Raw genomic sequence first — 27,764 nt, 5'->3', positions numbered from 1 at the left:
ACGACGCCGTTACTATTTCTCCCCGCCGACTTCCAAAATTAATGCGGCAGAAGTCTGGAGGAATGGAATGAGAGGCAGCCGTGGGCGATACCAAATCTGGCTTCCATTAGGGGGGAGGTGGACTGAAAGCACCGCGGCAATTCTTGATATTTAAAACCTATACACACACATACGCACACACATGATGTTAAATATACCATTGAGTACATTTTCAATTAATTAAATTACATGTCTTGCCTATTTGTCTCTGCGTCAGATAACTAGGAAACTGTTCATCTTCGTCTCACCCCCTCCTCTTTCAACGCTTCCACCCACCGCACATGTATTCCTTTCGACTTGTTACGGTTCTAGAACAGAATGTGGCTCTCGTCGAAGGCGGGCAGACTGACGACTCTTTCTCCCAAACTTTTCCCTAACTGAGGATTTTCTCTCCTTCCGTTTTCTTTAATAAGATCGCAAATAAAGCCCGCAAGGATTACATTTTCTTTATTTTTCTTATTTCAAAGGAATAACTTGTTTTCCCATTAAAAAGGTGAGTTTTTTACGTTACTGTCTGGGATGCTTTTACTGCCTTTTAATCCGGAATCTTAACGGTTACAGGGAGTTTAACGAGCCGAGAATGTGACGTCATTTCAGCCACTCGAAAACCGTTCAAATGTTTCAAAATTAAAATGTCTTTGATGTAAATGTAGCCTACTCGTAAGTGTCAATTCAGATAAGGGTTTGTTATGTGTTTAATGCGGACACATAAGATGTGTTTTTACAAGGAATGTTGCGAGTTCTAATATGCAAAAGCAGGCATTTTTTCTATAGGCTACCTGATATAAAGCAGACTTTTTTAGCTTGTGAAATCGAGTAATAGATTATAAGCAGTTACAACTTTTGATATTTGCACACTTTTATTTTTATATATATTATTTTACCTACTGTCCTCCTAACTTCAGCACACACTAAAGTTGCCCGAAAATCAACCTGGTGCCATTATTGAATGGCGAAAATATATTTAGTGTCTTTATCCATTTCAAGCTAACGATGTAGTAAATTATATAACAACCCCAAATTCCTCTCGTGTTATGTTGTTTAGTTACCATGGTTTAGATATATGGCTCAAAGTGATGTGTAACCTATGCTAACATATCCATCCAAAAGTTGTTTTCCTAGTTCTCAGGAATGCCAACAATCCCTCATCAGTTTAATAATATACCAGAGAGCAACCAGGAAAACAAGGGGGAATGGGTATCCTCACTCCTTCCTGGAAGGTTTAAGCTAATTTTAGACTGTATGGGCTACATTGTTTGTGTTCACCAATTTTCAGTATATTGGGTGACCCCTGTTGTGCAATACCAGGGAAAAAAAGGAACTCCGATGGGAAATAACCTTGTTTCCAGGAATGTCAGAGGTCATATGTGGAGATTGTTTGTTTGAGGACTGAATGTCTTGCTCAAGGGCCCTTCAGCAGAGATGATGCTTTTCCGTATAAACCTGCGGTTGGTTGCTTTATCCTCCCTGTCACTCATATGTCCCGTGCCAAGTCATAATTAGGTCATTAATGTAATGTAATGTAATAAGCTTTCTTGCGATGCACACTGTGTATTCCGCACATTGTTCATCATTTTGAATGTGCCTCGCCTTGTTGAGTCGGCTTTTGATGTCATTGCCTGTCCCTCCATCATACCTACAGTGCTTTCTAGATATGTAAACTCCTGTTGCACAAGGATTTTAGTTGCATGTGTCAAATTTGCAATTTACAGCTGACAAACAAAATTAAAACTATTTGCTTGCTCTGCAGACTAGATTGGTCACAGGGAGATCCCGTATTGTTAACACTTGAAACTGGTCTTGTACACATGGTAGGTTAATCAGCTACCTAGTGTGTGTGGGCCATACATGCCATAGACTAGATGTCTCTGCTCCAGTTGGAGGATGGGGAACGGATGAAAAACAACTCATGTTTTTGCAATTGTGGATGCTGTCTTGGCTTGATATTGTTATAGAGCAAAGTGAGAGGGAGGGGGGGGGGGGGAGACATGGTGCAGGTGACGTCTGGTCAGGAAGAGCGCCCCCATAGTAGGAAACAAAAAGGAAGTGTGTGTGTGTGTGTGTGTGACTCATTCAGATGAATCTGTGTTGGAATGTGTGATGATGGGATGGCCCATAATTGCACAAGGCAATCCCCACTCCCACATTGAACTACAAGTACAGGAGGAACGGATATGTTTTTCTAACTCGTTCTGGAGCCTTTAACTTTAACACCGTATAAACCACAAATAACACTCATGACACAACTTGCTACATACGCGCTCCAGTGAATGCTTGATCTGTTGTTTTTCTGAATTTAAGAGTGATTTCCTCTGTATTTAACAGAGCATCAAACAGCTCAACTGAATCCCTAGCCTCAGGGCTGGCTTTCTCTGATAGCTACAACTCTGCTTCCAATACAACAACTCTTTGACACATTAACCTGAGCTGAAAATGAAAGAGTATGTGATGCTACACACAGGTAACTGGAGATAGTAGTCTTATTTACATAATCGTCTTCTCTCACAATTCAAATTCTCCAAAGTGCGGCCTGGCTGCTATATGCTACTAGGAAAGGAGAGATGCTAGGTAGGGGATTTTCATACTCTTCCAGAAGCTTGTTTATAAAAATGCTCTCTGCTGAATTCATCATCACTCAATCTGTCTTCAGCCTTGTTGCCAAAAGATAAGGTGTAAGGGGGAACCATGCTTTATGTGTCAGGACACTGTAACCGAGGAGTGAGGGTGGCAGGCACAGGTCCGCAAGGGAAAGATGAGATTACAGTTATTGCAATAAAGAAGGAGAAACTCTATATCTTACTGTTGGATTACATGCATTATCACCACTCTGTCTGCAGTGTGTGTGTGTGTGTGTGTGTGTGTGTGTGTCTGTCTGTGTGTGTGTGTGTGTAGTCAAATGTCCTTCTTGGTTTAAGTTATACTTGTGCCCAGGGCAGGCCTTCCCCACTCATATCTCTCTCTTCACTATCTGGCTATTGGATGCAAACCGGCTTGTATCTCAGGTAACTCTGCTTGTGAGGTGAGACACTGCAGGTGAATACAGTAACGTGTTAACCTCATATGAAACGTTGCCATTTGATTGCTTCTATCAAAATAATATTTTTTTTGTATGACAATATTTTTTCTGAAATGTTTGAATAAATATGCAAATTTGGCTGTATCTCACTTATTATGCACATTTTGCAAATAAAAAAAAGACTCAAATCTAGATGTTTTACAACATTTTAGACACCAAAGTTTTACCAAACAGATTTTTGGATACATGCGCCCTTTTTCAGTTTATAAATCATACATTTTTGGGAGGGAGTAGACAGATTTCCAGAGAGGTGGCTGTAAGTTTTTAAACATAGGCTTTGTAGTCCACCAACATCACAGTGTTGCATGCCTTGGCTTTTCCTCCGACATGCGGGGGTGTTGTGTGGCTCCTCACATCCACGTCTGGAGTGCACCAAAGGGGACAGGAAGAAAATAGGTCAGTTCTTCCTGCATTTGTCCCTCTCCCTTTATCCCCTTTCCTTGGATTGTGTGCGTGTTTTTTTTTCTTCCTCTGCTAACTTGGCTCTCTTACTGGAGCTGAAGTCCTTTCAAGCAAGTCGACAGAGAGAGTTTTAACCTGCCAGCAGCAGCATCATTCCCCCTAAGGATATTATCAGCTTATCTTGCACGCGTCTCACTGGAGCTCTCACTGTTTCCTGTAGGAGATTGGTAGCAGGTAGATGTGTCACTGCTGCTTATTCCTTGCCGGCCAGTAACACCAGATAGATAGGTAAAGTTTTGGAATAGCTCTTAACCCATTCCAAACCCAGTTATGATCTTAACACAAAAAATATATTTTAAAGTTGGGTTCTACTCTACTTGCAATCAGAGTCATCAGCAATAAAAAAGCACAATGTCACTTTTGTGGGAAGTGTCAAACTCAAAACCTCCCTCCTGCACATTTCAAACGTTTTCCCTGAGGAGACAAAGACATACCAAGTTTCAGAGCCGTCACTCGTCAGGTGCGACAGTTCAAACAATAGCAGACAATCCTGTTACAAAGGCCTAACACAGAGGAAACAGATCAGATCACCTGCTGCAACAGCCTTTTTTCATTCAGTCAAAATGGGAAGAGCTTTGCCTGAATCAAAACAACAGGGCTTGGTTTGGGTTTGTTATAATTGTAGCCCATTTTTTTTAACCCTCTCCCTTAAGGGCTGCTTGCACTATTTTGAGCGTACGTAATGGTCGGGTTGACGTCTACGCGGTGAGTTGCATAGCGATTGCTAGTTCTGTGGGGGTTTACTCATGCTCAGTCCATGCCACTGGGCGGGGAGGGAAGGGAGCGACTGCTTACTGTGTTCTAACATGTTGGCAGTGCCGTCGGTTTGAGATGTGCCTACTAGTGTTGTGTGTGTGTGTGTGTGTGTGTGTGTGTGTGTGTGTGTGTGTGTGAGCGCTCTCGCTCCTAGCTGAGAGCCACATGGAAGCCAGATGTTATGAATGTTGGAATAATTTTTCCACAGAGGTAGCCGAGTTTAAGTTGTTCTTCTCACATAAGTTTTAACCGTGCTGATCTCAAAGAACCAACATATTTCATCTGATCATTCCGTACATGTTTAACGTTGTGTTCATTTCAATACGAGGTGAGTAGAAAGTTAGACACCTAAAAACCTGATTCTACAATTCTTTATTGATTTGTGAATGGAATGTCAAGTGTATTAGTCCATCACAATAGCGGCACAGTGCGGCATCCGGACACTGTATACAGAGCCATTTAGTGGTTTGTCTTCAAACGTGTTAGGACACATTATCCGATAATTAGCTTACTATTTTGTGAATACTTACAAAGACAACTTCAGCCAACTTCCGACCAGGCGTAGAAAATAACTTGTTCCAAACTCTGTTTCAGTTCAAAGGACCTGTAGTTACATGGTGTTTAAGATGGCTACAGATTTCTCATGGAGATAACATTGGTAAAAGCACAGCAGAGTATATTTTCCCCCTCTTACTCCACAACACATAGACCAATTTCACAAACAACATTCGGCTGTTGGTGGTGATCAGATACTGTATATCAATACAGACTGGAGACAACCCTCACTTTATTCTGCATTTGTTGTTGGTTGTCAGGCTAATGAAGACCAGTTAGTTGACATGTTGCAATATTGCAATCCATCAGTGGGAGTGAATGGTTTGGGTGTGGATTTAAGAGCCTGAAAAGAATGCCCCCATTTCTATATATTCAGCTGGGACTAGAATTTTGGATCCAGAACCAATTATGAATTGAATTTCGACACCAAGATCCCAGATGAAAAACAGTTGAGGAGCTGCTGTGTTGGCATTTCTAAGGGTTTTACTGAAAGTAGCCATTGTGAAACGAAGGCTTTCACTGTCACTTTCCTAATCGTATCTCCATCGAGAAGGAGAATGACTCATCAGACAGGAAGGCGCTCTAGCCTCCGTAATCCAGAATAATTCCTTGCAACGGATAGGATGGGGAACGAAAGTCAAGAGCCAAATGATTTTTAAAGTCTTTAATCTCACTTTCCAGAAAATCCAGATAATGTATGGTAAATATTGCGGCCGCATGTGCTGTGAGAGCTGTGGTTCAGCCTGAGGCCACCCGCCATCCAATTCATTCCTTGACTTTTCTTTGTGAATTATGTAACAGCGTCACAATACCATGCTGTGTGTACTGGCCTGACCTTCAGTGGTTAATGAGCCTGACATTTGATGAAGAAGGCCATCCATCCAGGCATTTTCTTCACCCATGTTGGATTTGTATTGAGTAAACATATAGATTATAAATGCGTTAATAAATATTATATTTAATGGCTCTATTTGTGTTGTGGATAATGATTGCTATTATTCTGATCCTATACATTTCAACTTTAGATAAGGAAGTTCAAATCCTGTTTAGGTTTCTCAGACTAGTTTAAATAGATTGTTTCTGCTCCCTGCTAGCTTAGTGGAAATAGACATGTACATATCTGCTCAATGATCTCATAGGATCATAGGAAGTTCTTGCATACTGCAATGTGTTTTCCGTGTGCCTCTGAGATTAGGTTTATCGGCTAAAACACACACACACACACACACACACACACACACACACACACACACACACACACACACACACAGAGCATCCAGGTATTTCTGGGGCGGCAGCTAAACATGCCTCCAGGCTCTATTAATATCAGCAAGTCAGTGGCACAGTTATTTGTTATTTTGTGTGCACCGTCGTCTATAGACTGTTGTTGACAGCCACCAAATATAAGACTCAGAACAGCTTCATTTGCCAAGTCAAAATACACATGAGAGTATGTTTCCAGCACATGACAACAACCACTTCCCGTCGTCATGATAAGCCCACCAGAGTCACAAAAATAGATGTTTAGAAGATCCCAGAGTTTGTGGTGTTGGGTGGTCAAGCATATCTCCGACGAGCATGCTTTTTCCTGTTTATTTTCCAACACTCGGCCGCACTCCTTTTTTAGTGTATCAGTGGGTTAAATAGAGAAAAGTGAAGTGTCTATGTGAAGGCTAATGCCATCCTGTGACCAATGTGATTTAAGAGCTGCTCTGCAATATTTCTCATCAGCTGAATAAACAGTTATCTTGGCAGCAGACTGAGGACAGACTTAAAATGACCAGTTCCCATTCGGATCCAGACGTTTGGCACTATTTATAAAGGTGGTGCTCTTTGGAAAGGGAGCCCGGCTTTAAATATTTCAGCAAGGGCAGTATGTGTCAGCATCTGCAGCCAATGAAACAGGCTTTTCCTCCCTTATGACGGGTGGTGGCTACAAAAAAATAGAATTTGCTTTGTCTCTCTGTAGGCACCCACCCAGCCCATTGTAAAGTCTTTTTTTGGATACCACTTAAGTTCAACTTCAAGATGATAAATGTCAAAAATAAAGAAGTCACAACTGGTGGGATTTTGTAGTATACTTTCTGTATGCCAAAGTTATGTATTATTATTGTTTTGCAGAAATCCATTGTTAACCTTTAAAGATCTAAATACAAATATAGTTTGGTATCTAAAAATGATTTGCTCATGACGTTAAAGTACCTATTTGTATTTAGAATAGGACAATTGTATGCCAGCAAGTCTCAGGTGAAGTCTTTTCAATATCTTCTACACAAATATATTAGTTTTACTATCAGCCAATACTTACAACATAGAAGTTTGAACTAAGTATTTTTGTTTGGCTTCAAAATAAATAGCTTATGAAAATATCTAGTATAATATATCTAGTAGATTATTCTCCTATTAATCGACTGTATATGAGTGTACCTGACTTGTTGTGTACAAACACCTCTGAGATAATGGATGACAGGGAAAGTTTCAGGATGCTGTCAGTCAGAGGAGACGGTGGCGATGCAGCTCGCTGTGTGCATCAGGAATCAAAGGCCGCCATTGTTGGAATGAGAAGCAGATGTTAGTGAGGAATTCTCCTGACTGCAGCAGTTTTTTTTCTTTTCATGCCTAAGCTTCGAGCTCACTCCATCTCCCTCCCTCCTGCGTTCTCTCTCTCTCTCTGCACGCTGTATACATCCACCCTGTTCTCTTTTTCTCTTTGACACAGTCTGTACCTGAAGCTATTCTTAAATAAGCATTGTGACAGCTCGCCTGCAATTCTGTCCTTAGGCAGAGCAAGTTTTCCATTGGCTCCAACATCCCAGGAGTTAGACACATAGCCCTTTTCCAGCAATGCTAACCTGGTCCCAGTTCTTTGCTGATTGCGCCAGTTTGAAGTAAGTTCAACTTGCAAACTTTCTAAGAATCATCCTGCTTTTCCACAAGAGAGCCACATCATTATGTTACTGTTTCAGCCTCTGCTCTCCCAGCTAAAGTTAGCACCAACTTCAAGCACAATAACAACAATGGCAGACTACATCACAATTTTAGAAGTGTAGCTATTGTCTCCTACATAAGCATCCAAACAAGACGGGTCCTGCGTGTGCTGCTTGACACGATTTGATACAGAAATAGGGCTGTAAATCAATTATGATTTTTAATCCCATGATTGTCCAGTCACTGTTGATCACCAATTAATCTTGGAAAACTATTTCTTGGTTTATACAAAAGTATGTTTATTATTCTTGCAACGATGTCACATACTGTCCATAATATTCTGCAGAATAACCTCAAAGCTAGGCTACGGCATGTTCATAAAAAAACTATTCAAAAGCATAACTTGGGTCTAACTTTGGTAGGGGGGAGGAGGGCTCACTGAATCAGCTGTTTGCGTAGTCAGCAAGTGTTATTTAATACTCAACGTTCTCCGTCGATTGTTCGACAGTAAATGCGTATTTTTTGAAAAAGGGGTAACCAGACTATCCACCCATGTCAATGGAGGAGGGATAGAATGAGAAACAGAGGGTTGCAGTAGTTGTGATATAGGCACTTTCTCTGTGTCCCAATGTGGGATCGGTGTCATGCCTGAATCCTGAGGTTTGCCACGTTGACAGAATCCCGTTAGAGGCTGAAAGGCCGGAGGAAGCTCAGTTAGCCATGTGCTGCATTAGATGGACTGTGTGCGTTGCATCACTCTTTGCATGGCAGTGGAGGGGGGGGGGATGGACAGCAGCAGTGATTTCATTAGCCAGCACTTTAACTCCCTTACTCAGTGTTCTGTTCACGCTACACAGTGTGTCAGAGAATCCCCCGGTTCATTTCCTCTGACACTAGATGTTTAAACCCATTAATAATGACCCCTCTGAGTTATGTCGGACTTACCCTTGTCTCTGCACGAGGCCGACATCCACTTTCACCATTAGCATTCAGCCAATGTAATAAACAAGTTGTAACTAGGTCTAGGATATGCAAGTGGAAGCTATGGATCATATTTCCTGCTGAAAATGCAATACAATATTACTTCAGCAGAGCCAACTTCAAGGACCATTAACTTTTCTACAGGGAGTTAAAGTTGCTGTATCAATAAATGATTTCAACCTTTGACTAAAAGAATAAACATGCAGCATAAATACGAGAATACTTGAAATGCTTTTTTAAACTTTTTGAAAACTCTTTGGTTTTGGAGATGAATGGCTTTCAAGATGGATGGAATAGGATCAGCTGAATATATACCGAAAACATTGATATGATATTTTAAGACAACGTCCAAAATATGCGCTGTCTTTATTGGGAATTTCTGTTTCGGTTCTTCTTACTCTTCTCCTGTGCCTGACACCTCGCCAATTTGTCAAAACCAGGTATTTCCTACAAATATTCTGTCCCAGCTCACCGGCATTACGCTCAGTCTCTGTAGGAGGAGGGAGGTGATGGAAGGAAGTAATCCAATTAGATGGATCCCACTTTAATTAACCTTGCTGCCGTAGCACAGCTGTTTTGTAGTAGCACCTGACATATGGTACTGTGTGTGTGTGTGTGTGTGTGTGTGTGTGTGTGTGTGTGTGTGTGTGTGTGTGTGTGTGTGTGTGTGTGTGTGTGTGTGTGTGTGTGTGTGTAATGCCTCTGACGTACATGTCTGTTTGAGCAGTGCAGCTACTACGATGTGTTAAATCAAGGTCAGGTGCAGCGTATGGAGCCATCCCGTTCCTGGCTCATCAGCAGACTGTGTTGAGTGGCTGGTTGCCCTCCACACACACTGCTCATCCAATGGAACGCTCTAAATGAGAGCCGACACTGTATGTCAACAGTATGTGTATTTATGGCTACTCTGCCCACAATGCCCCATGTCTCTGCTGCAATAAAGCAAGTGTTGTATGTCGACAGCGATGTTGAATGGGTACTTTATCAGAAAAGCACTTTCTGACTTTGCAGCAGAAGTTCCAAGTCGCAGTTAAAGCTGTTGTTTATTGGCATCATTCCAGCCACTAATTGTTTTGTTTTTTCCGCTGTTTGCCTTGTTAAAGGTGCTCCGATGAACTTGCAGTTTGTGTTCATTCTTGCACCCCCTTTGGACAAAAGCGATAGTGTTTTTACTACGCTAACTGTTGTTCCTGGGTGAGCATACCCATACTATGACAAAGGCATTAAGAAAAACAATGTGAAAATAGCATTTGCTGCACTGATGGTCTCGTTTGCTGTTACATGTCATTTATGAAATATTTAAAAGTTCTGCATTGCACCTTTTTAAAGTAATCATTTCTAGATAACAAGGCAGGTTTGTCATAAATATATTCATTGCCCAGGCTTACAAAAAGCCTCAAATTAGCATTGTGCGACTTAAATTCACACTTTGAGTAGCTGGCCGCTGGAGTAGGCTTTAGTTTGCAGTGAAATCTGAATTGTACTACTTGTATTCAGGTATTACGGTTTACAATCACTAACTCCACAACTTTTCCTTGTCATGAATAATCCTAAATACCCCTGATTGCAACTTCTTTAAATGCAAATTGTTTTTCACTCCTGTGAAATGAGCCTACCTAGTACCCATCCGATCTGTTTATAATGACAACACCACGGCTTCCAGGTGAGTGACTCTCAACAGGAAGGAGTGATAATCTGGATTGATTGTTCTGTAACATTCTTTTGTCTGGTGTGAGACTTATCACATGTCCTGAAGGTCTCACACGTCCTTGGGCACAGTTCATGCTGGGAGCTATTTTGCTGCTCATAGGACAACTGTTAATTGTGTGTGTGTGTGTGTGTGTGTGTGTGTGTGTGTGTGTGTGTGTGTGTGTGTGTGTGTGTGTGTGTGTGTGTGTGTGTGTGTGTGTGTGTGTGTGTGTGTGTGTGTGTGTGTGTGTGTGTGTGTGTGTGTGTGTGTGTGTGTGTGTGTGTGTGTGTGTGTGTGTGGTTGGTTTGTAGAGAACAAGGGGAACCCATTGCCGTCACTGAATAGAAGCAGAAGATTAGGCCACAGGTGCAGCAGGATTAAGTTCCAATAGATGTTGTCAAAACACATCGCAGCTTGAAATTCTCTGTGCTGCCGATATTATTTCACCTTCCTGTAACACTTGGCCATTTGTCTTTCAAACAAGTTGGAAAATAAACTGAATGAGGTGAGGAGACAGCTTTTTTAAGCTGTGCATGGTAGTGAATTGTGTTGTAGTATATCTGGTTTGTTAAAAATTCTCAAAAATGAATGTTTAGAACTGGTTTTGTTGTGTTTTTTTGTGAGAAAGTGATAGAGATCAAATCAGTGGGTTTTGAGTTATGAGTCACCTAGCCTAGCCTAGCCTAGCCTAGCCTTCGTGTTTTCCTCATGCCATCATTACATTTCATCAGTTCCTCTCCAGACAGATGTTCACATGTTCCTCAGGAGTCACACATTCCCCTCAAATGATGTCACTATTCACAGACACAAACAGACATGTCGCTGCCCTGCTTTTTTTTTCTTCCTCTGTGGTGTCTTTAATTTCTCCTGTCACTCTTTCGGTACATTATTCTCTTGCAGGTTTGCTATTGTTAAATGCTAATTTAGAGCTTCAAACAAATTCATCATCTCAACCAAGAAGCCATTGCCTCTTTCCGCATAGCACATTCTACAGAGCAGAATGATACGTTAGTTTAGGGCTGGGGGATATTTAGTTGAAAAACAATTTAATTTATTTTCATTTTTCATGTGCAGTTCTTCATAAGAGTGATTACGATATATCTTGATTATTGATTCTTGATGTCTTTTATGCCCCTGTTAAACACTTTGTCACTCGTGTCTGAATTGTGCTTTATAAATATGTTTGCCTTGCCTTGCCTAACGTAGTTGCTGCACTAAACACCAAAGCTTAATCTTCTCCTCTGTGTCTCTCTCCACAGTGGCTGACTGCAGCTCCGGTCCACATGATCTGCCTAGTGAGGTCTGCTTGGCCCTCTGAGCCTATAGGTGCTGGTTGGTCTGTCCTGGGCTGCAGCTGATCCCAGATCCAGTGACTGGTGGTTGGTGTCGGTACCTATCTGTGTGGGTCGGTGGAGGAGGGGGGTCGTCAAGGGCGCCCGTTGCCCCGGTAGCAGGCGGAGGAGGGGCCTGTCCTGTCTCAGCCACACGAAGATGAACAAACTTGGTTTCCACAACAACAGAACCATGCAGGACCGCCGCTGTGTCTGTGTCTTTTTGCCCAATGACGACACACTCAATGTCATAGTTAATGTGAGTTCAAATGTAAACAATGTTTTATTATTATTGTATTATGATCACGGCATCACTTTCCATGATGTAGGTTACAGCTATTTTACTTTGCACATGATGAACAAATATATAAAAACAAACATGCTTTGTTGATGGAAAAGTTTGAGGAATACTTCAATACTTAGAAAATGTTTGGTTTGCTGAGAGTGAGATGAGTAAATCGATACAATTTTACTACAAAACTACAGCTATCGAGCCAGTCAGCTTAGCCTGGAAAGGACTGGAAATGGAAAATCATCATAGTCTGGCTCTGTCTGAAAGTAGCTGAGCATAAACCTCCCTAAAACCACAACCAAACAAGATATAGAAAGGTTGGCTTTTTAGACAGAGTCAGGCTTGCTGTTTCCACACATTAAGATAGCAGTAGGATTATACAGTGCTGGTATCAATCTCCTTATCTTACTCTGGAAAAGAAAGTGAATGAGCTTTACAAACTATTCATTTGAGAGCATACAGAATGATTTTAATTTTGGAACAAATTGGGGTCAATATTTCAGTTGCTACTTATTATTATTTTTGTTTCATTCTATAACAGCCTTTATATAATCATTAAGAACAAAAAACAGTACAAACAACCCCCTCGTTGGTGGCCATAAACAAGGTTTTTACTTGATCTGGAATACTTTTAAAAACAAGCACAGCTTTCATATCAACATGAGTTACATGCCAGACATAACTAAATGTGATTATTTACATTTGTGTTATTTATAAAGTGGCTCAAAGATTCCTCCTCTTCTCTCCTCCGCAGGTGAAAACCTTGTGCCAGGAACTGTTAGTCCAGGTGTGTGACCTCCTGAGGTTGAAGGACTGTCACCTGTTTGGACTCAGCGTTATTCAGAGTAAGACTTTCTACATTTCAGGGATTCAAACAAATAAACTCTTCCCTTGTCTGTATGTGTAGTTTCCATATGTTGAATGAGTTGTAGTTTGCTGTACACCGTTTATCTTACCTTTTAACTTGTCTACTTGTTCAGCTCAACAGAACAGTCTTTGTCTCCTATGACTGTCCCCTCACATCTCCGTCTGTCTGCGTGGACAATGGCGCACTTTTATTTTAAAACACACAAAAACCGTGTAACCAGGCAGTTACTTTTCCTCAGACCAATAACTTGGCTATGAAACAGGAATCTGTCCAAAGCGTAGTAGCATCTCTCACCTACATGTCATGGAACCAGGGGCCTCCCTCGCCCTGACTGGCTCCCATTGTGCAGAGAGGCTAAAGTTGTTTTATGGTGACGCCAGGTTGAGGGTCCTACGTATATGGAATGATTCACAGTGTCTAGTGATTATGGCAGGGGCAGACAGTTGAAGGCAACTGCAAAGGGAGAGTAAAATGCAACAGGAGTGTTTTCAGACAGCTGGCGTCCAGATGAGCCAATGACAGCCGAGCAGGTCAGTTTGGGCCAGGAGCCAATGGTTCTGATTGTGGGACATTCCTGAAGTGCTTGTCTGAACAGCGTGAAATGGCCAAGGCAAACAAGAGGCCCACCCACTCCCTATGTGTCACCCACTGTCCCCCCCTTCAGACCAGAGCATCCACAGAACATCTCTTTGTTTGCTCGCCCATTCCGAGGATGAAAATATCCAGCATTGACGTGTGCAAAAGAAAAGTATTTTTTTTTTCTGTGAGACCGTGGCTGAGCTGCTAGAAGGTCTAAATGGCGAGTGGCAGCAACACAGAGATGAAAAGATGAATAGATTAGTCTGTCAACAGAAAATAAATTCAGATATCTTAAAAGGCAGTCAATTTGGTAAAGTCATTTTTCAAGGACCGAGCCTGTCAAATGTGAATATTTGCTGTATTTGTATTTAACATCCATGATAGAAAACTGAATTTTTGGGTGTTTTTGCTCTGACATCATCCTTGACTCAGAGAACTTTTGTTGAACCTTTCTACACTGTTTTTTTAAATGTATTGACCAAATGATAAGTTGATAAATGAAAATTATAATTCATTTCTCAACCCTATAGCAACATTGGACTGATCTAGCTCTAGGTTAAAGGTTCAGAGTCCTCAAATCTTTAAAAAAAAGTATTACCACCACTGACCCCTTGTCAACTTTCTGGTGATGCAAAACCACAAACAGGCTGAGCCGCAGCAATATTATTTCTGGAAACAGATTTTGCTGTTGAGTCTTTAAAACGTCATATTTGGATCTTTTAATTACCACAAACCAAATATAATTGACCTCCCTTGTGTCAGAATGGCGGCAGAAGTCTCCGTGGTCGAGATCTCAAATCGTCCCCAAATAAAACCAAAACTATCTTCATGAGAAGACACCACTCAGGCTTTTAATTAAACTAGGCGTTTACATGGATCAGAATATAATACATCATATTAAATGCTCTTGTCATCTAGTTTTCATTGCAATTTACAAATTTTGATTTAAAGGTACACTTTGTAACTTTGAGTGTGTCAGAGAAGTGAACACTTTCTAGAATTATTCCATTCTAAGAATAACGTGGAAAATAAGTTTTGTGAACTGACTGCAGGCTCTGCCAATGTGAACAAATCCCCCTCCCTTGGAAACTGCATAGTGCACCTGAGATTAAATGCATTGATATTCTGCAAGAGAGACTCAGGCGCTCCTAGTCTTAAATTTCTTCTGCTTTTCAACCGGTTTTTCATTGTAAAGAAAGTCAAGAGTTGTCAGATCAGCGGGCCTGCAGCTCATGAAAGGCGTCACAGATTAAGAACATGACAGAGTGAGGTGACGAAATGAGAAGGAACACCGGGGGCTCCCAGTACAAAGGGGTAGTGCAGAGGGCTGTGTGTGATGTGGCGTCTTTGAACAGGGCGCATTCAGGGGGGATTTCTCTTTACATGTACAGACATGAAGGCACTTATACATCTACCAACACACACACACACACACACACACACACACACACACACACACACACACACACACACACACACTTGTGACGCACGACAATGTCCAAGCTTAAAGCCATTCTTCTCGTCTCCTGACAGATAATGAACACATCTATATGGAGCTGGATCTGAAGCTATCCAAATACTGCCCCAAAGAGTGGAAGAGAGAAGCCAGCAAGGTAAGATATCACGTGATTAATTATTGACTTGACACTTCAAATATAACCTACTTAGCCTAAAAAAGTCACACAAATGGATTTGATAGACCTTCTACTTTGGATTCTCAGTTTTTAAAAATAAATTTTCCCAGAGGAAGCTCAGCTATAAACGGACTCCACAAAGGCTGCCTCTATTTGAATATACAACTCCAACGTTTCACAGTTCACAGGAGTTTTGAGAACTACAGGACAACTTGCTCTTTTTCAGTTTGATTGAGAGTTTCCTACAGGCACTATATATAGATGATAATAATTAACCCAAAAAAACAGCCACTTCTATACACTGGATTAATTACTTGTGTAGTCTGATTCAAATGTTAAATTCTGCCTTTAAAAAATTTAAATAAACAAAGATGTCCACTTGTTTCTTTCCCAGGGCATCGACCAGTTTGGTCCTCCGATGATCATTCACTTCAGGGCTCAGTATTACGTTGAGAACGGGAGATTGATCAGGTAAAGTAAAAGCCCCTCAAACTGACTGTACACAGTGACTACATACTGTCTTGAATCACCACTGATTTTTAACATCTAAAATCCTGTTCATTTTTTGCAGTGACCGGGCGGCCAGGTATTACTACTACTGGCACCTGAGGAAACAGGTGCTGCTCTCCCAGTGTATCCAAAGGGAGGAGGCCTACTTCCTGCTGGCAGCCTTCGCCCTGCAGGCTGACCTCGGCAACTTCAAACGCAACAAGCACTTTGGGAAATACTTTGAACCTGAAGCCTACTTCCCCCCATGGGTGAGTACATCTAATAAGGAGCACCATGTGTATGTAGGCTCCGGTGTCAAACTACAAGCAGAGAAGAAGAGAGGAAGATCATCCTGCACGTTCCTTTACCCTCATGTTCAAACCTGATCACATAACATTTAACATTATCTCTGGCTCTTAATTTGTATAAATAGCACATTATTATGTGTAATTATTACTTAAAAGGCACATACATTTATTCTCTGACGGTCCAAAACTCAATGATATTTAATTTACAATAATAAAATACATAAGAACCTTAACCATTCAGCTATCCATTGGGATGCCCCTGATCACTTTTGTGCTATTTTTTAATTTCCCATTTCAGTTGCGAGGCTGCATCATTCACAAAAACTTAAAAAGTTATGTTAAAAATGGGACGCATTATTGTATAAGACTGGTAAACCCCTTTTGCAGTAAAAGTCTGTCTGATAATCCAGTGAGTCACACTGAATATAATCAGTGACTCAGCTGAAAAAGCCCCAGAAAATAAACAGCTGTATCACTGACTGGGAAGCTGAAACGTCTGGTAAAAGTTTGTGGGACATTGTTAGGTGGTCTGGCTTGCAGTGAACAGTACGTGGATCTGTTGCTACCTTCCGTTCATCACTTTGACCGCACACCTCGTGAAAGCTCCACATGAGGGATAATGAGAACTGGGACACATAGTTTATTCTTGTCCCTGGAAGTGGCACACACACTGTTTTTTAAAACATATACACACTCGATTACTCACTCACTCACTCACTCACTCACTCACTCACTCACTCACTCACTCACTCACTCACTCACTCACTCACTCACTCACTCACTCACTCACTCACTCACTCACTCACTCACTCACTCACTCACTCACTCACTCACTCACTCACTCACTCACTCACTCACTCACTCACTCACTCACTCACTCACTTTATGCTTTATTGATAGTGTAGAGACAGAGTTGAAATGGGGCAGAGAGGGGAGTGACATGCAGAGTACGACCGCGTGCTGGAATCGAATCCGGGTCCGCTGCTGGCCGAGGCCCATGGGGGGGACGCCCTGCCAACTGAGCTAAGGGCGCCTCCCCCCCCCATGCACTTACATAGGCCTATTCAACACACACACACACACACACACGCACACACACACACACAGTATAAATATAATCTTGAGAATTGCTCCCGCTGACTATTCTGGCCACTCTGGCACCCTGCCCCCATCCTCGCACTCTCGGGGCAATGACAACCACACCCGTCTGATTGCCCTCCACTTCCTGTAATTTGCCTCTTGCCTCCTTATCGCCACTTGAAACTAGCAGTGACAGGAAATTGTTTGGTAATGTAAGCTAACCCTATAGTAAATCTTCCACATATTTTGGTGCTTAGTAAAAACCTTGAAACACCATAACATACGCACAGCTTAGCAAGTTTGTTTCCAGGTCTGTGCCTCTCTGACTCTATTACAGTCTCTCCAGTTTGACATGTGTTTGCCCCGCGGTGGCTTCATTATCGTTATTGGCAACCTGTGCTGTCAATCTGCTGTTATTAGTATGAACAGCTTCAGGGCAGCCGAGCCTGACGTTTCTCTCTCTCTCTCTCTCTCTCTCTCTCTCTCTCTCTCTCTCGCTCTCTCTCTCTCTCTCTATACACCTGCTCAGGTGATAGCCAAGCGCGGCCGGGAGTATATCCTGAGGCATATCCCCAACATGCACAAAGACCAGTTTGCTCTCACGGCTTCGGAGGCTCATCTCAAATACATCAAGGAGTGTGCCCAGCTGGATGACGTCACTGTCCACTACTACAGACTCTACAAGGTGAGAGAAGGGGGATAGTTATTATGGAAGCTTTTGATGCACTTGTGGCGCATTGCACTTCAGGTTATCCTACTCTATCAGATTTGACTGGATGTTTACCTGATATTAATTTGATCGTATCCCTTTCAACAGGACAAGAAGGAAGTAGATGCATCTCTTACATTGGGTCTGACTTTACGTGGTATCCAAATATTTCAGGTAGGCCTATTACACATTTCTTACTTACCAATGGAAAAAAAAGGGTTATGTTAAGATGTTCATAAATCACAAACCATCAAAATGTGTGCATGTAAACATTGATTTCATGCGTCTGTTTTGCAGAACGTCGGGTCGGTGAGGCAACTGTTGTACGACTTCCCCTGGACCAACGTGGGAAAGCTTGTGTTTGTGGTGAGTCAGAGGCACCATCATGCCTTATTCAACACATGGCTCCTCAGAGGAACATTTGTTTCATAGGTGCCATATACTGTATGCATATATTTATTTATTTTTTTGACGCACATTCCAGCGATGACGAGGCCCAAGAGTCTCCTGGCTTATGACGATGTTTATGAAAGCCATATTCTTGCTCAGGATTGTGGAAATTTTTACGAAAGCCTTCTTTTCCTCCACGCTGCTGTTTTATCTTACTCCACTGGAACTAATCAGGGATTTAGAAAGATTTTCCTTGCCTCTGCGCGCACACACACACACACACACACACACACACACACACACACACACACACACACACACAGAAATACACTGTATACAGTATACACATTTTCATATAATAAGCCGCAGTATTTTCTCTCATAATTTATAAATTCTGCTTGATTAATTCATTGTATCTATAATGAGTGGTGGCACTGTGCCCTTTAATGTAAACCCCGGTAAATCTTCTCATCTTGTGCTGTGAGCCTGTCTTCGAGCTGAGCACAGCAGTCGGTTAATTTGCTTCCATAGGGTCGCTGTTATCGCAGGAAGGCCGAGAAGCTTACTCCACTATATATCTGCTTCACTGTGACGGCTTTGCCTTTTCTGCCAGTCGGCTATTAATCCCAATCCGGAGAGGCTAATAATGCTTATCATTGCTACTGCACTAAAACCAGCCCTGTTGTGACGCTTGATTTTGGCTGCGACTAAAGGGAATTTGTAAGAAGTTTTCATAATAATAATAATAATAATAATACTAATAACTTTCTATAGCACCTTAAAAACTATTAGTTTACCGAGTGCTTTGACAGAGGTAACAAAAGCAAATACAAATCAAATACACATACAGCATATAGGTAGGTACATGAAATGAAAAAGGGAAGATGAAGCATCTTAAAAGGACAAAAAAAAGAATGAAAAATTATTACTGTAAAACCCCTGAGAAAATCGCTTGTCCCAGAATAAATTGCTTTTTTTTTGGAGCGGTGTTTGGCCTAATTTTAGTACAAACAACCATCGCCCCCATTTGCCACGCAGTCCATGCCGGTCAAGACATCCTGTTTCCCTCATTCTTTCTCATTTCTTTCGGTGGTTTCCGTGCGTCCGCTGCATCGTGAGAGTTAACCGGCGGCGGTGGTGGTGGTGGCGTGGCTGTGGTTTTAACTGTGTGGACGTTGAAGGGGCCTCTCTCTCGCGGGCCCGTCCCACCCTGCTCCTGAATAACAGGCTTTCTCTCACTCCACCCCACCCACCAGTCACGTCATACAACATCGCCACTGCCACCTCTGTTACAGGCCGAACAAGCTACAGGGTGGAGAGACCTGTGGGTCAATAAACATCACATGTTGCAATGGTTATTCGGGGGGAATTTTCTGTTCGGGATATTGAGCCAGCAGGATTACTATTATTTAGCTCATATTTGTGTCAAGTTAAGGAGGGGCATGTTTCTGTTAAGTGTTAGAAGAAAACGCTGGAATTTTTCTGATGCAACTGGAGGAAACAAAGTCTCCTGAGTCTGAGAGCGTTTGATCTAGTTCCAACTGAAAGCTGAAATGAAGTAATAACCCTTTTGCCAGCGAGCGCTTTTGGTTGATTCTGGTCTTGTCTTGTTGAGCGATTGCTGGATGAAATCGGCCCCTGGGTTATGGCGGGAGTTTTCGATGTGTGTGGCCCAGTTTGGGGAGGTCTATTTGGAACGGGGGGAGAAAGTTGTCCAGCTGTCCTCTGCAGAGAGTTCAGATGGACTGGCCATGTGTACTGCATGAAACTAGAAACGTTTCTAAGAGGCGTCTAAATACCTTCTAATAACCTGCCATATGACACCAGTCTGCTGCTGCTGAGTGTGTTTGGTCTAGAGTAGATTTACCACCGGCGACGTGTGTGGATTTTAATGTTTTTTTGCCTATTTTAACAGCCTGATTAATACAGCAACCATCGCCCCGACAAATTCATTGTTACAGTAGCATACAAACATTGACTTCTAGAAGATAATGAATATTGAGATAAGCTAAATGTAAACAACTTCAGGCAAAAAAAAGAGATACATACACATACTCACATGACTACAGAGTGAGTTTTGTGAAGGTAAATACAGAAGCTCTATATCCATCCATCGGGGTTATGACCTCAACTGATGTCCTATGGCTGATATGAGTAATAGTTAAAGTAATAGTTACAATTATGACTTTGGTGATATCATATGCAACTTAGAAATTGGTAGTAGGCCAGAACTCCGAACATTTGATCCCATATGGAAATAAATTGAAAGGAAAACAATATGACTAGAAAATCCATGAAAATATCCTTTCTTCATGACACTACTCGGCTAATCAACATTTACAACATACAATGACATGCTCCTAGATCATAAATATATAGTACAGTTTATTTTTTGTCTCAACAAGTAAAACAAATAAAAAATTAAATATGACCAACATAAAAATGTCTTAAAACATGTGTAGTACCTCTCACAAGGCCAATGATGAACATTCTGAGTATAGTTGCATCATCCCAGGCTAAGACCTGTTATAAATATGCATGGACCTGTTAATAAAAGTAGGGAAAGTCCAGCAAAAAGAACCAGCCAAGGGTACGTAGAGGTAAAAAGGGAGAAAATAGTTTTCATGCAGCACTGAATCACTCGGGTTTGGCTCATTCACACTCGCTCTGTGCCCAGTCCGATCCGTGTGTTTTACTGGTGGCCACCGCGGGCTGCAGAGGGGCAGTTTGAGGTTAAAGACAAATACTCAACTTGAGCGATTTTGAAGAGAATTTTTCCCCTTCATTTTCCCACCCAGAGATTTTTCCTTCAGGCCTATGAGGATTTAGAACAGGAAGTCTTTAAGCCCCCAAAAGGATACCTCTTGCCCTGAGAAAAATGATCTTCTATAGGAAAGTCACTGTCAGTTGTTTTCTGAGCTCATTTCCTCTGTTGTACTAAACTGAATACCTATAATGTGCTTCCCTACCTGCACTGGCTTAAACCACACTTAAGATAAAGCTGGTTTCTTTTAAAAACGTCTGGATAAATAAAACCAAAGCTCAAAGCCTCTGTAGTCAGAAATATGCAGCTCTTTACATTTTCCAGGGCTTTAAATCCACCCTGTCTGTCTGCCTTTTGAAAGTCCAAACCTTTGCAGAAATGTTTATAGTTTATAGTTCTGTATTGAAAACATTCCCCGCTGACACTAAAGACAGCTGTTATTGGCTCCAGCCTTTGCCAAAAAGCACAAATCCACCATTTTAGTTTTTCCTTTGCGTTTGGCCAACATGTCCTCTTTCTGGAAAATCGTCAACAATGCTCTTGTTTTCATGTCTGTAAGAAGAAATTAAGAACAGACACAAAGCGACTGATTGCTGCATTGTGCTTGGCTACGGTTCATAATCTTATATTACAAACTGCCACAGAACACTGTCCTGTAATCAACATTCATGTGTTTTTTTTCTCTGTCTTCTTCCATTCTCTCAGGGGAAGAAGTTTGAGATCCTTCCCGACGGTCTGCCCTCGGCCCGTAAACTCATCTACTACACGGGATGTCCCATTCGCTCTCGCCACCTCCTGCAGCTGCTTAGCAACAGCCACCGGCTCTACATGAACCTGCAGCCTGTTCTTAAACAAGTCCGGCGGTTGGAGGAAAACGAAGGTATTTTTTCTCAGCAATTTCACATTATTAAAAACAACAAACAACCTACACTGCAAAAACTCCTTGAGCTAGCTTCTACTTTACAAACAATTTAACAGACAGGGCCAGGCTAGCTGTTTCCGCCTGTTTTCAGTCTTTGTGCTAAGCTAAGCTAACCAGCTTCAAAGACAAGGATATGATCTATCTATCTGCCAGAAAACAAATCGTTTCCACTCAGGTTGAACTGTTGCTGTTAGGTTTCTATTTAATGACATTATTTCAAACCTGTGTCAATGGATAAAAACATTTAAAAACTGTTATTAAAGTGTGTCTTGTGTTTGGCTGCCTCCAGAGAAGAAGCAGTACAGGGAGTCGTACATCAGTGATGCTCTGGACATGGACATGGACCATCTGGACAAACGTTCCCGGGCGAGCGGCAGCAGCGCGGGGAGCATGTCTCACCACAAACGTCTGTCCCGCCACTCCACCACCAGCCACGGCAGCTCTCACACCTCAGGCATCGGGACGGACAGCTTCAGGGCCCCGGGGCAGGCCCCACACCGGCCCCTACGCACCTGCAGCTCCTCCACAACCAGCCACGGTAGCTCACACACCTCCGGCATCGAGAGCAGCGGCAAGGAGCGCATAGACGATGACGGTAAGAGTCAGAGCTCTTTTCTTTTAAGGGATTTCCACCTTTTATTGACAGTTGAGATGAGAGAGTACAGAGTGGACATGGGGAGAGAAAGGGGAGGATGACGTGCATTAATCCATTATCCATATCGTCCCGTTGCAACTTTTACTCTAATACATCACATTTCTGGTTTTATGTACTTTTTTGAATGACCAAATGAAAAAAACAATAAATTTAAAATTTGAAGTAGATATCCTTTTCACTGGGAAGAAGAAGTCATGTGTTATGCTAAATTACCCCTAACCAACAGTAATTGATTTTTGGTACAATTGGTCTTTATGTAATCTTCGTCTTTAATTTAATTCCAATTGCATTAAAAACATCCTTAAAGTCTTAAATCTATCTTGCTTTAAGCTGTAGGAGCCCTGTTAATAATCCAGACGATTGTTCCTTCAGAGATCGAGATGCTGGTGGACGACCCCAAAGACTACGAGGAGCTCCATGAGATGGTTCTGGACCAGGAGCTGTGTATCCACATCACTGAGGACATGTTGACCATGTCACCTGATCAGACCAACGGATACACAGGTATACAGCTGGCATCCATTATGAGTTCTGCTCTACTTTTACTAATGTATGTCTTAAACCTTTAGTTAAAGGTGCTCCAGTTTCTGCTAATTCTTGCACCCCCTTTGGACAAAAGCGGTAGTGTCTGTACTACGCCAGCTGTTGTTCCTGAGTAAGCTTACCCATGACAAAGGCATTCTTTGCACTGATGGTCTCATTTGCCGTTACATGTAATTTAAGACCATCAGAGAAAAAATGAGAATGTTTCAGACATTTTTTATCATCGCACCTTTAAAGACTCCTCTAGGGTGGACTGCAGCATCTGCCAAGTGGAAATTGCGTTTTTTTTATTCCAACATAATGAAAAGTCAAACCCATAAAATAGGATTTAAACCCGCAGTGAATTAATTCTTTATCTATTCTTTAATGGCTTCCACCAGGCAAGTCAGGCGCACTGAGCCGAGAAAAGCCTGCGATGAAGGTTTGTTTCATGCTGTATCTAAAGCATTTTCATCTGTTCTCCTTCAGGGCTGATAGTGAAAGACGTCAGCTCCTCAACATCCAGCTCCTCGGAGACCGTCGTCAAGATGAGAGGACAGAGCATCGAGTCTCTACCACAGGTAAATCAGACTGGATTTATGGGTCATTTTGAAAAGCACAACGTGGACTTGTGTTAGTGTACAGTACCATGACAACATCCAAAGACAAGTTCTGCATTCTAACCTGAAATGTTGGGCCTTCATTTTGTGTTTGGTTGTTTGTTTTTTTAAATAAATGTAAATGTCTTGATCAAAGTCAGAATCAAAGAGTCCGATATCTTTTTCTTGACTGGAAGTTTTACTTAAAGGAAAAGTCTTGGGAGTACTTAAAAGAAGCAGGATTTATACTACACAAAAGAGTTGACTCCCTCTACAGATATACTCACACATACTTCACACTTGGCTATCACCCGATATCACGTAGGTTTTTTATTAAAAAGTTCAGCATTGAGTGACACCACCACCTCAGCACTATCATATCACATTTTAATTATACGCCCTGCAGTAATGTGTGTCTATATTCTTCATTCATTTGTTTGGGTCTGGTTTCATTCCTTAATGCAGGACTATAAATCTAGCTTAAAGACGGATGTACAGAGGAGGAGGGAAAGTTAATTACAGTATGACTCCGGGACGATATTTAACATCAGTAACATAATACGATTTCTAATTCTATGCTATGTACAGGTCTTTAGGGATGCATTTTCGGCATGTTTTGGGGAGAAGGTGTCTCGTAAATCATATACAATTGCCCTTTTTCTATTTTTTTTATTATTTTTTTGCTTGTTGTTAAAAAATGTAATAAAAATAATTATACAAAAAAATGTACTTAATACAATTTTTATTTTTCCCCCATCCAGACGTCTGCGTGCAGGAAGCCCCAGTCTTCTACCGACCGTCACAGTCAGTCTCTTGATGACGTGCGGCTCTACCAGAAGGATTGTCTTCAGTGGGCCGAGCTTTGCCAGGACACGGCCCACAGCTACACCTTCGGCTGCGCCCAGGAGCTTAGCGACGGTGGCTGTGGCAACGGCGGTGTTGGCGGGAACGGCGGTTACCAAGGCCTCGCCGAACAGCGTGCCGGCATGCTAAACGAGCAGCACCCGTTCCCCATCAAGAGAACCAACAAATACTTCTCCCTGGACCTGACCAGCGACGAGGTGCCCGAGTTTGTGGTGTGATGACGGAGTCTGAAACTAGGCGGCCATTTTGGCTCCTGCGTGTCAAGATGCAGAGATGTTTCAGCCCTCAGGGAACAGGACTACAGTGGAGAGCTGAAGAGAGGAGGTTTCTATTCTTAGCAGCGTAACGGAAGCCAATGAGTAAACTGGCAGCAAGTTGGCTGTCTCTTCACATACCACTTCAGACTAATGACACTTAATAAGCGAACAAACAATGGAGTATTATGACTGAAACTTTAAAAAACAAAACACTTGGTTCTATAGAACCTGCGTCTTTAAAAACGTAACCCGAGCTGCTCCCCTGTGTGGAAAGGAAACAAAAAGGGATCATATCATAAAAAAAGAAACATTTTTATTCAAATATTTTACCTGCAAACTGGTTTCAAGAAACACATGTCGTGTTTGCCTCCTTTTTATAAAATCACAAAGCGAGGCTTACAGCGGACTGAGACTCGTGCACAGACATGAAGAGCATTTCAAAGTTTTACTCTCGAGGAAAAAATCACTCAGAGCTACGAACCAAAGACAAGAAATGGAAATAAACTGAAACTAAATATCCTACTTATTCTCAGTGTGCGGCCATGACAAAAACATTTCAAAGTCATGCTGGCAGGGAAGGGGAAATGTACCCACAATCCTTTGAGAGAAAGCGGCCATGGTTTCTTTCTTTGGTCTTTTTCTACGCCACTTCATTTTACCTCAACAGGAAGTGCGGTGTGCCAACTCCCCCTCTCCCCCACACTCAGACTGGACTCATGTGAACACACACACACACACGCTGTGCCTTCTTCACACTATGCAGGTGTCAAACCGTCGCAATGACAATCACACACCCATGATCCAAGCCATCAGAAATCAAAGCTCTAAACCTTTTTTGAAACATTGCACACACACTCTTTTGTCAGAACAAGCCAGTTTTTCAGCATCTGAAAATGTCAGAAAGATATCAAACTGTTTCCTGTCCTGTGAAAGCGGACCTAGTGTTCCTGGGAGGAATGAGGTCGAGTAAGTTCCTACATGTCCTGACATGCGTTTGAGTTTGTGGCCACAAAAAGCTTCCCTCAAACCTAGTCTCAAAATGGAGCCCGGGTTGGCCCTAGACCAAAACAAACACTATGTTTCGATGCGTAGACGTTACGTCTTCCTTATATTTCATTCTCCTTGTCTTCTGTTTCCTTTCATCCATCATTTTAAACTGGAATTTGTTACTTTTTTTTTTACATGTTTTTACCTGAATTCTCTTTTTACGTGTTTATGTTTTTGTATGAATTGTCCAGACTTGTGTATGTATGTATGAACAGTTATTCTGCGGTTGATTTCATTCAGTATTACAAGAAATATGTATGTATGACAGTATTAAGGACGTGTGATAGTTGTGGCTCAACAAAGACAGGTTTTTATCATTTTAATCTCATTGTTAGAACCACAAGCCTGTGTTAGCCGACAGGATGTTATTTCTCACAGACCACATCTCAAATATCAATAACTGATGTGAATGAGGGCAGGACGTTAAAGCTACAACATGGTATTTTTTACTCATAAAAAATCATGCAGCATAAATGCCAGATTTTAATTATTATTGTTATTTTTAAAGATACAACCAATCGTAATACTTGCTTCTCTGTGGTGCAAATACTGCACCATAATCATTTAACACTACCACAAGTGCATTTTGACTTTTAGTTCTACATACAACTTTCCAAGTGGTTAAAACAAACCTTTAAATTATAGATGAACACGTATTGAAAAAGACTGGAACCTGCTGTTTTATGATCTTAAAGGGAAAAGTGTATAATTTTTTTGGAAATACCCTTAATTATTCTTTCTTGCAGAGATTCAAACTAGAGAAGCGTGGCACCACTCTTGTGTCGGTACACACAAAATATGAAGCGCCAGCCAAGAGTTAACCAGCTTAGCCTAGCATAAGCACTGGGCACAGGGGGAAAAGGCTAACCTGGCTCTGTCCAAATGCAATTTAATTAAGTTATTATCTGATATCTCGCTCCGTATGAAAACAGAAACATATTTCGGTAAGTGGGGGACATTTTCATGGCCAGGAAATGACTATTCCCTTCCAAGAAATAGTCTGACACAATATGTCTTTCCACACTTTTTCTACAAATGAAATGAGCGATAACATGTTAATTAATGAGCTTTGAAGGTGAATTTCATTACCTTTTGGACTGAGCCAGTCTTAATGCTATGCTAGGCTAAACTAAGTGGTTTCAGTGTGATATCAATCTTCTCTTTCAACTCTTTGCAAGAAATTGAATTTCCCAAAATGTCAACCGTTTACTTAAAATGTTCTTGAGCTCACATAGTTGCTGTACATGTTTTCTGTCATGTGTCAGTTAACAAAAACAAACAACTGACAGGATAACTGTCCAGTCCAACTTCAGCTTACTGATAGCTGAGCCAAGTATAATATATAGTTGTGTCTGTGTGGCTCAAAACCTTTCCAAACTCATACAACACTTCATTACATTACAGTCATTTTAGATCAACGTCACTTGTCTAAGTCACCCCAGTTCACGTCTATTCAATGCCAGTTTTTTTTCACATACAAAAGCATCTGAACAAGATTAAAATAAAATACATTTATGTAATACATAACAAATACATGAATTTGATACTGATATGTAATTAAAAACTACTTTTATATTTCTTACATTTTTTCTTTCATATATTTCTTCTCATTAATGGAAAATGTCTCAAGTCATATTTTGATGGACAACGATGTTTCTTACATAAAAAAACAGTAGCCTATGTGTTAAGGTACATAGCCATAAAGTCATAACCCATGTCCTTAAAGTCTATACAATTTGTTCTAACTTCCTTTTTCTGACTTCAATATATGGTCATACTTGCATTGTGTAAGCGTCTGTATGTCTCTGTCCACAGTCCTTTCTGTGAAAGGATCTCCCTTCAGGAAAAAATGAAAGATTTCTTTGTTTTTGTCACCCTGTAGTTAAAAAAAATTATTTGTTACTATGAAGTCTTGTCCGTGCCTTCTTGGTACTAATGCCCTCAATATCCAATAAAAAGGTACATTT

General features: G+C 41.4%; 1 protein-coding gene across 1 annotated transcript; it reads left to right on the top strand.

The window, feature by feature from the left end:
• Nucleotides 1-375: 375 nt before the first annotated feature.
• frmd6 (FERM domain containing 6) lies at nt 376-27,764 on the top strand. Its single transcript, XM_080042810.1, has 14 exons — nt 376-532; nt 11,747-12,077; nt 12,865-12,955; nt 15,091-15,170; nt 15,586-15,662; nt 15,763-15,949; nt 17,598-17,753; nt 17,886-17,951; nt 18,075-18,143; nt 21,637-21,811; nt 22,143-22,448; nt 22,881-23,012; nt 23,520-23,611; nt 24,391-27,764. The coding sequence occupies exons 2-14, from the start codon at nt 11,979-11,981 to the stop codon at nt 24,709-24,711; spliced, it is 1,851 nt and encodes a 616-aa protein (XP_079898936.1). The 5' UTR covers nt 376-532; nt 11,747-11,978; the 3' UTR covers nt 24,712-27,764.

Source organism: Ammodytes marinus (assembly GCF_949987685.1).
Source record: "Ammodytes marinus genome assembly, chromosome: 15".
Classification (NCBI taxonomy): domain Eukaryota; kingdom Metazoa; phylum Chordata; class Actinopteri; order Uranoscopiformes; family Ammodytidae; genus Ammodytes; species Ammodytes marinus.
Note: the sequence above shows the minus strand (reverse complement) of the source record. Positions and strands in the feature narration are given on the sequence as shown.

What these genes read in the sequence shown, in the direction of transcription:
- frmd6 (XM_080042810.1), top strand. Translation starts at nt 11,979, where the DNA reads ATGAACAAACTTGGTTTCCACAACAACAGAACCATGCAGGACCGCCGC. An exon ending in CACTCAATGTCATAGTTAAT is followed by an intron (nt 12,078 to 12,864) that starts GTGAGTTCAAAT and finishes TCTCCTCCGCAG; the next exon opens with GTGAAAACCTTGTGCCAGGA. An exon ending in GAGAACGGGAGATTGATCAG is followed by an intron (nt 15,663 to 15,762) that starts GTAAAGTAAAAG and finishes CATTTTTTGCAG; the next exon opens with TGACCGGGCGGCCAGGTATT.